At 42.6% G+C, this 9,697-nt stretch overlaps 1 protein-coding gene across 1 annotated transcript; it reads right to left on the minus strand.

Moving 5' to 3' along the window:
- Positions 1 to 1,714: 1,714 nt before the first annotated feature.
- Positions 1,715 to 7,718, minus strand: CENPQ (centromere protein Q; the record flags this gene model as incomplete). Its single annotated transcript, XM_081997540.1, has 9 exons — positions 7,682 to 7,718; positions 6,824 to 6,981; positions 6,032 to 6,089; positions 4,668 to 4,782; positions 4,336 to 4,404; positions 2,982 to 3,111; positions 2,603 to 2,722; positions 2,263 to 2,340; positions 1,715 to 1,843 (listed from the first exon to the last, which is right to left on the minus strand). Exons 1-9 carry the CDS (start codon positions 7,713 to 7,715, stop codon positions 1,715 to 1,717), a joined length of 891 nt encoding a protein of 296 aa, XP_081853666.1. The 5' UTR covers positions 7,716 to 7,718.
- Positions 7,719 to 9,697: the final 1,979 nt, after the last annotated feature.

Below are 9,697 nucleotides of genomic sequence, written 5' to 3' on the forward strand. Positions count from 1 at the left end.
AGAAATACTGCACATAGCCAAGGAAAACTTCATCCTACTTCTGTCTTTCAGAGTGTCAGCATGTATGACTAAAAGTTCATCAGCAATGTATCACCACCTTGTCCAAACCATTTAATTGTCTCTGATAGACACACACTTCATATTTGTTTACTTCTATTTCACACCTATTTGTACACATTAGCTTACATAGAATCTTCTGGCAATGCTAGACAGAGTACCTTAGTTTAAGAACTTGCTGTCCAGCTGCAAAACCAGCTACTCCCTCATTCCTATGTTGTAAAAAGCAGCGAGTAACTAATCCCTACTCAGTGCTTTTGTAAAATGCTTTACATCTTTATTATCTTCTTCTTCAGTTACTGCTATTTCAACTTTCCTTGTACAGAAGCTGTGTCACATCTGACTCCTACTTACTGCCCTTTTCCACACTTCTGTTTTTTCTTTTTTTAAAAAAGGTATCTATGTGGTTCATGAAGTTCAAAACCCACATAGTAAATTGCTCACAAGTCAGTCACCCTTAATGAAAACAAAGGCATAAATCTTTACTTAAAAATTAAGATAGCTGGCCTGCAGGAGAATCATGAACCCATAATCTGGATTAAATTACTAAATTATGACAGTAAGTGCTCCCGTTGTAGAGTGATCAAAAATTTGAGAAATATTTCTAAATATATACTTTTTCATGTGATTCAATATAAAACAAGCAAGTACAGCATCTGGTTTTCCTGATCCTACATGTAGCAACTACAGAGAGGCTTTTAATCTCTCGTAGGAGAATAGACAGAATTAGCTCATGTCTCATTAAGAGTACAAGCAGCTTATGAACAAAAGAACATGTGTTTGTGTGGTAAATCAATGCAAAGAGCACTGCTCCCTTCTAACAGATAATTTGACTGGAGAAAGCACTTTATAACAGAGTCTTTTAAGGGAGAAACTCTATCATGGAAAAAATAGAAGAGATTGAAGCGCATGGGAAAGACTTTTGACTTAAATTTCTTCCTCTGAAGACAGTAAACAAAATCAGATGAGTATACAGCACTGAGGTTAGGGCTTTGCTCTAAAATATTCTTACCTGCTTTCCCCAACCATCTGGATAAACCAAGTGTGAATGTCTTTTTTTTTTTAAAGTAGTGAATATGAAAATGTAAAAAAAATAGTCCTGTACATTTGATAAAAATTATTCCATTTCCTGTCATAGAATATTTTTTATTTAAAAAAGGTAAGAAAGTTGAACAGGAGATTTGCAACTGAGCATTAGATAATTATATTTTTACTATATGTTTCAGGTTTAAAGAGGACTTAACTCCAAAACAAAAGTTTGTTTGGTAAGAGGTACTGCCTTCACCAATTTACAGATGTGATATAAAAGTCCAAATTTAATGGAATAGGTTGCTTTATCCTATAAAAATGACCAAATAAACCCAGGATCCATTTCCCTCCCTTCTCTTAAAAGAGTATATATCATCATTAGACATCATCACAGGTCCACCATCCCGCCCCCCAAACCTTGACTGATCACTTAGAGTCCCAGAATGCATCTACAGATTTATATGCCAATATTCATAGAAAATATTTTAAGAGAAATTCAGCAGTCACAACAGTAAAGCCATTTGGAAGCAAATACTGTTTCCATGATCAGCATCCTGCTGCTCTACATTAACACACAGAGTTCTGGCTAGGTTCTCTCTTCAAAGGAGACTGCACTTATTTTGGTTTCTCAAAGGAAGTCCACCTTCTCATAGGTCTTTTCAATGAGGGTTAACATGTTCTTCAAGTCAGCTGACTGCTGAATAGTGTTCATATCCTTTAAAAGACCTTTCTGATTTTTTATCTTCAAAATTTCTTCCTAAAGAAGGAAAGCAAGAATAATAGACAAACGAAAAACGGCTTTCACTAAGTCCAACAGAAATTTCACTGTCATGCAGCCTAGCTGTACCTAAAGACAGCTAAAATAAAAACAATTCAAATACACAGAATGAAAGAGTCTTCCTTCCATCAGCTACAGAAGATAAATTTCACAAATGATTACAGGTTCCCTAGGACCACAGGGCTCCTAGGAAAAGACATGGCTGGTTTTCTAGGGTTTTGGTTTGTTTCTAAAATGTAAGTATATAGTTCTCAATGAAAAGAAAACAAAAAGAAAAAAAAAGAGAGAAAACTTTCAGGTATTTCAGAATTGCCCCCAGAGGTTAAGTGATAAAAACCACATTCTGTTGCCGTTCTTCTCATAGCCAAGATGCTTCTGAAAATACATTCTGTGCTCACCTGCAAAGTGGGTGCCTGTAAACTGCGCTTGGGGAGTTCTGGGAGGTGGAGTGCTCCACTGTCATTTTCCTGGAACACCTAGAAGGGGAAAAAGAGGTGGAGGGGAAACAACAAACTAAACATCAGGCGCACAAGTAGGAAAATAAACTGGCTGTCATTATCCAGCTTCTGAAAACTAAACTTCTTAATTTTGCAGCTGAAGTTGGAAAGATTGAAAAGATACATTCCCAAAACTGAAAAAGGCCTTCCTCCCACAGCACACTCTGCAGAAACAGCTTGGGTGTGATAGCCTGGAAACACATTCTCCTTAGAGGAATGCAGCAACATCCATTAGAAATACCTTCCTGGCCTTTTTTTCATCTTCCTCTAATTGGTTCTTGAGCATGTGGATTTTGTACTGCAGTTGCTGTATAGTATCTTCAATGCGTTCTGCTGATCGCTTAGCTTCATTTATTTCTTCCTAAGACAAAACAGACAAAAAACCAGAACAAAATTTACTTCAGAGATGGTAAGCCTTTTGCATATAAGATACTGATAATCAGCATCAGCTAAGTCACTGAAAAACCATCCAAAAAGACACACTGCTTTGTAGCAAAGGTGAGTGACAACCCCTCCACAACAGCACAGGCAAAGCTAGCAGTCAGTACACTAAAAAGTTACAACGCACGGAGCAGCAGCAGATCGGTAACATACTTGCTTCCCTTCCTCGCCCTTCATACCTGCAATTGCACCAAAGACTCCTCATTTGTCTCAAGCATTTGTTTCTCTGCCATTTGAAGGCTCGGGACATTCTTCAGGTTGCCCAGCTTCTCTGGAGGCACCTTTAAAGTCTTGAAAAATCTCAGCACCCTTTATTATAGAAAAAGGAAAGCATGACTTGTTTGGAGTTCTTTGCAAAACAAAAAGAAAAGTGATTAATGACTTCTCTGGGGAAAAACTAAACTCAGTTTAGCCCAAGTGCTGCCAGTGAAGTAAAAGGATCCAGACAGGAAGAAAAGCTGTCTTGAATTGTTTTCAAAAATCATGGGGAATAGATGTCTAAGGAAGGAACCACGAACAAGAAATCCCATGATTCTAGCCTTTGCTATTACACTGACGCTGTATGGCTTCTATCCCATTGGCCTGTACACGCCCTGACTGTAAATTGACATTGACATATTTTCACAGTTCTGACCTTTCTGTATTGCAAAGTAAAACTAAGTTCTAAAAGCAGGATTTTTAACTGCTTCCAAACAAAGATCATTTTAGTAAAATTGGTAAATGCTTTTATGAAACACAACGCATAGTTTTGTGCCACAGGAATAGTTTTATCTTGCTTTCAAAGGTCCTTCTGACTCTGAGGAAAACTCGGATTCTTCCAAGTTGGTTCTGTGTGTTAGATGCATGGAACTTGTGGCAGTTTGGTGTCTCTCAGATGAGATTGCAGGAGTTTGGCAACTCAGAAATTAAACACGTCACAAATTAAACATTAAAAAAAAAAAAAGAGAAAACCATTTATGAAAAATTAGCTCCTCGTGTTTGAATCTTGACATACTGTATGAACAAAGCAAGCAACACAGGCTCAGGCTCTATGTTGATAAGAGCCTGGTATACCGGCACACATGCACACAAGAATTCTCGGACACTCAAGCATACGTATGTACTCCCACAACAACATAAAAGGGCTGCAAGTTATGTCCCAACACAAAATTTCCATTCTCTTTGAAGAAACCTCAACAGTCAGAAAATAACTTAGCATATAAGAAAATTTAGCTATAAACTTCTGCCGCCACTATCATAAAACAACAAAATTAATAGCTGTCCATAAATTTAAACCCTGTATAAAAAGTAAAAACCTGATTCAAGAAGTAGTTAAAGTGGGTCTTCCAACAACTCTCGCCTGTCCACTTCAATTAACATAACATCAAGATATTTCCCTCCTTGATTTTGCAGCAACTCTCTCTTCCAAGATTTCCTGAATGTGATCGCTCCCAGGAGAAATTCTGTAAGCACGGTCCAAGACAACTGGGTAAACTAAATCCCTTCTCCCCCCCGGCCCCCCCCCCCTTTTTTTTTTTAATTATAATGTCTTACCTTTCTTTCAGTAAATTGAGGTGTCTCTGAACATCATTTTTTCTTTCATTTTGTTGGCATAAAACTGATCTGGAAAGAAAATAAAGGCAGAATTTTCATCACAAAGCCTGCAAGCACAGAAAACACATCAAGTGAAGTGAACATAGTCAGAACCTCTCAAGCTAAAAATTTCCAACTTCAGATAGGAAGTGTTGTATTATACTGGACAAAATATACACAGCCAGCCATATTGCCCAAGAAAGCTCCAAAGCTTTTCCAGTTCAAGCAATGTTATGATTTTTATTTTATTCCTTGTAGAACAAAGAAGAATCGCCAGGATATTTGGCACTTACAGTATTACTGACTCCATTACAGTTTCCAGAAACTGCCTATTGCCCTCTGAGAGAGTCTGCCAAGATCCTATTTTAGCACTGGTTACTTTCACCTTTTTTGGAGAACGTTTTTCTCCTGTTAACACAAAGAAAAAAAAGGAAAACCTGGGTAGACAGCTTTGTGATTCAATTCAGTCAGACTGTAGTCAAAGGTGTAACAGTTAAGATTTTTCCATGACACAAAACTATCAGGTCAAATCTATCCACATTGTTTAAAACACACAAAATAGAAAGGTTCTTTCTTAACAGCAATTTCATTCTAAACTGATACTTCCTCAAAATCATTGGTGGTACAAGTGAGAAAACCCAGAATGAAATTAAAGAGTGGGAATACACATAAACAAAACTCAATGCAGCAGGGGCCTCATCTCATTTGTATGTTCAATACAACACATGCCAGTCTTAAGACAGAAGGTTAACAGAGAAAACAATGATCTGTGAAGAGAACGTTAAAATGTTCTGGGTACTTATGGTGGAATTTTACAAGAGAAGAACACTACCTGCAAACAAAAGCATATGATTAATACATGCATATACAACACATGTAATATCAATGCACACTGGCTGTCCTGGTTTCAGCCAGGATAGAGTTAATTTTCATCACAGAAGCTAGTGTGAGACTATGTTTTGGATTTGGGATGAGAAAATGTTGATAACATGCTGATGTTTTGAGCTGCTGCTAAGTAGTCAAGGACAGTCCAGCTTCTCGTGCTGGCCTGCTAGCAAGAAGGCTGAGGGTGCACGGGAAGCTGGGAGGGGACACAGCCAGGACAGCTGACCTAGGCTGGCCAAAGGCGTATTCCATACCATATGATGTCATGCTTGGTATATAAAGCTGGGGTGAAGAAGGAAGGGGTGGAGGGACGTTCCAAGCGATAGCGTCTGTCTTCCCAAGAAACCATTACGCATGATGGAGCCCTGCTTCCCTGGAGATGGCTGAACCCCTGCCTGCCCATGGGAAGTAGTGAATAAATTCCTTGCTCTGCTTGCATGTGTGGCTTTTGCTTTACCTGTTAAACTGTCTTTATCTCAACCCATGAATTTCCTCACTTTTACTCTTCCGATTCTCTCCCCCGTCCCACTGCGGGGGAGTGAGCGAGCAGCTGCGTGGGGCTTAGTTGCCAGCTGGGGCTAAACCACAACACTGGCTAAGACCATACTGCAAATACTCACTGCTACTGTTCAGGAAGAAAACTTGGAAACTTATTGCAGTGACATCTCAGACATCTATGGTTTCAACACAGCAGTTACTACTTTTACTTTCAGGTTTTTTTCAAAACAATGAATTTACACAAGACAAACATACGGAAAGAATACAATCCTACCTGCCGGGGCATAGTCCCCATGTTCCTTAGCTTTCCTTTTGACTGTCTGAGTGACCTGCTGAAAAGAAAAGTTTACAGCAAATATAGTAATTTTGAAACATCCTCTGCTGTGCAACCATTCAGTTGCTACTACAACCATCTACAACAATATAAAAAGGCTGTGAAAGCACTTCAGGGTTTGACAGAGGTCTGTTGCTATTGACCACGAAAAAGGTTTTTTGAGCTGAAAAACGGTAATTAATCTCAAGCAAGTTAAGGAAAGCAATTCATTCTTCTTAGTTCCTCCCATCCAAAGAATGGGGTCGTGAAATATGAAATACACAAGATGTTTGGCTATCCAGCTGCATCCTGAGGTCATGCCATTCATAAGTGGTTAAGCAAGCTCTCTCCAACAGAAAGCTGTCTAGGCCAAACCTGAGATACGCAGAGAATATTTTCCAGAACTGAATAAACGTCACCTGAGCCGCATGAACTCTGATTTTTATCACTCTGCTCAAACAGATGCTATGCAGCTCTTTAAAACTGCACAGCCAGCTTGCCTTTTTATTAATCATCAGGCAATGCTTCCCTTTACTTGTCACAGGTGCAGCTGCACGCAACTAGAAATTCTGGAAACCAGGGAGCAGTTAACACAGTGGGTCTCAAAGTAGCTGCTCACACTAGACATTACCTCAAGAGGACTACATTCAATTAATGAAATATTTTCTATAAATTCCAGTAGAAAACTGGAAAAAAATGCCTTTTTTTCCTTTGTTTACTTTTCTAACTTGTTTGACCCTAAATAATGATTACCTTTCTTTTTTGACCTTGTTTTCTTCCTTCTCCATCTGTTGCTTTTTTCTTGCTGGAAGGCCCTTGTTGATCTTGTGATTTAAAAGCTTTTTTGGCTGATCTCCCACCAGCAGTCTCCCCCATTTTACTGTAAGATGCGTGGCGGTGTTTCATTGTCTGTAAACCAAACAGAACAGGAGGAAAAAACCCAAAGTTAAAATCCAATTATAATCCATACAGCACAAACCACACACTAACAAGGAAAACGATGGAAATACCCTGTGTTAAATGAGCCCAAACGTTTGCATATTTTCTAGTGCAAAGCCTAAATCTTGCATATTTATCTAAGTGCAGGACCACTATAAAAAGCATCCCCATTTACCTTTTAGACAAGTCGTTGTGTGTTCAACATTTCTTTCTAAGTTTATAAGCCAGAACACCTATATGACAAAGAGCAGCAATGGCAATGCAATGGTAATTGCATGGAGTATAGTCTAATTTGTTCTTAAAGGCCTCCAACAACAGAAATTCTCAGTGCAGTCATCCCATTACCAGAACGTTTTACCCTGGCACCTAATTATAGTGTTCCTTGCTGGAGCTTAAACCTATAGTTTCTTTTCTTACTCACGATAGAGCAGGAGGAAGAAGGCGGCACAGAGAAGAGAGTAACCGTAACACCCCACCAGCCTTCTCTTTTCTAAACACAACGATTCAGATGCATTCAGTTTTTCTTTCATACCTTCAGGCCACTTCTTCCCTTCACAGAGAGGCCTCGTCACGGCTCGCCCGGCGACAGTCGCGACCGACACCAGGTAAATAAGCCCTGCTTCTCCCCCCCACCCCAGTAACTACTGATGCAGGAGAGCATTTGAAACAGACCAGAGTGCGAGGCGCGGACTACAACTCCCGGCATGCAACGCTGCTCGCCACCGCCGTGGCATTCGCCCACCGAGCGAAACGTATGCTGGGGGCTGTAGTCTTCACCACTCACGGGCCCCAAACTCCTGCTCCCCCTTGCTGCTGGATAACACTGCCGGCACCTCCACAAAACCTCCCACCAGCTCATCCTGCCCTGAACTCACCGCCCCAGCGCCCCCTCAACGCTCCCGCCGACTCCGCGTTAGACCACCGAGCCGTTAGCAAACCGTTTTTCACCCCGCGCATCGGGGCGCACGCGCACTGCTAGTGCCCGCCTTGCGAGGAGGGAGGGGTGGGGGGCGGCTCTGTGCGCATGCGCGCTAGGCGGTGAGGCGCATGCGCACTGCCGCGCGGGCTGTGGGTGCGGGTGGAGGAGCCGGCAGCAGGTAACGGGGTGGCGGCCGGGACCGGGGCCTGTCCTGAGCCCGCAACCCGCCCCCTGCCTCCGTCCCTCGGGCGGGCAGGGCCGCGATCCCCCGGGGCAGCCCGCACACCCGCCCCCTGTCCCTATTGGCCGCCGAGGGGGCGTGTTGGGGGCGGGCTGTGGCGGCGGGGGGCGGTGGGCGCTCGGCGCTTGCGCACCGGCGGGCCTGTCGGGGCGGTGTGTGGCTGCCAGGCCGGGCCGGGCCGGGCCGGGCCGGTGAGCAGTGCTTTCTGGTCCCTGCTCCCCTCCGGCTGTGGGTGCTGTGGTGTGAGGGGTGGAGGGAGAGGTGCGGAGCGGGGTGACAGAGCAGCTTTGTGCTTCCTTCGGGGTACGGGGCCGGGGGGGCGGATCGCGTCGGGACCGCTGGAGGCAGAGATTGCCTTCCATCCTGGCTGCAGGATCACGTCTCTGCAGGGAGCTTTGTGCTCCGCTGATGCTCCTTTGTGCTCATCAGGTTATATGTATACCACACCTAGCTTATTAGAGCGCTTGTGTGGAGCGTGTTGCTGCAGCACCGTAACAGTGATAGAGCTGCTTTCCAGCTTTATGCAGACTTTCTCATAAAGATGTCAGGGAAGTGTGTGTTTCCAGGGAGTTGTGAAGGAGATGGTCAGGCATTGGAACAGGCTGCCCAGGGAAAGTGTTGGAGTCACCATCACTGGAGGTGTTCAAAAAAATCTGTAGACGTGACACTTCGGGACATGGTTTAGTGGGCATGGTGGTGTTGGGTTGGTGGTTGGACTTGGTGATCTTAAAGATCTTTTCCAATCTTAATGATTTTGTGATTCTATGAGATGAGGCAGAGAAGAGGTGAGTGGATCTTGGAGCCAAGCTGTAAAAGTTTTGGCTTGGGAAGGAAGTGCGGGGATAGGGTACAGAGAGCGGAAGCAGAGGAGCTTACAGCTTTCAGGAGTTACTGAATTTATCCACTATCTCAGTCTCATGCTTGGTGAGATGAGCTTTGCAACTTGTATTATCCCTGTGTTTCTGCATACCGCGTTTTTTTTCTCCTTTCTTTCTTAGCGTACCTCTGATTTTCATCCAGCCCAAACCACCTTTTCCAAAATATATGACATGTCAGCAGTTTTCTGACAGTCCATTTCCTTCAGAGTGTCTCTTTGATGTTGAAGGCCCCTCTTTGATATAAAATAATTCGTAGATGAGAGGGAGGTGGGAAGGTGAGAAGGTAGCTAGGCATGCCATCCTCATGCTTAACATGGGCTTTTCAGTGACGGGTAAATGGTGGTGCTGCTTACGGTCTGAAATAAGTTACACATATCTTATGTGGATGTAGATGAGTTGTAGGAACATTTTCCTTAGCGGTAAATGTAGGATTTTTCATGAACTCTGTTTTATGGATTGTCTGGTTGAAAGACAAGGGGAGGAGTTGTCTGTCAAATAACTGAATGAATAAATACACTTTTTTTTTTCCTGTTTTGGCTTTAGCAAACTGCTTGACCTCTCCATGCTCACTTCTCCCATGTCAGATTTATACAATAATGCAAAATGTGTTTTTATTTTCTTCAGCTTACCCCACACTCGCCAGCCAGTGG

Source organism: Phaethon aethereus (genome assembly GCF_964289735.1).
Source record: "Phaethon aethereus genome assembly, chromosome: 3".
Taxonomy (NCBI): domain Eukaryota; kingdom Metazoa; phylum Chordata; class Aves; order Phaethontiformes; family Phaethontidae; genus Phaethon; species Phaethon aethereus.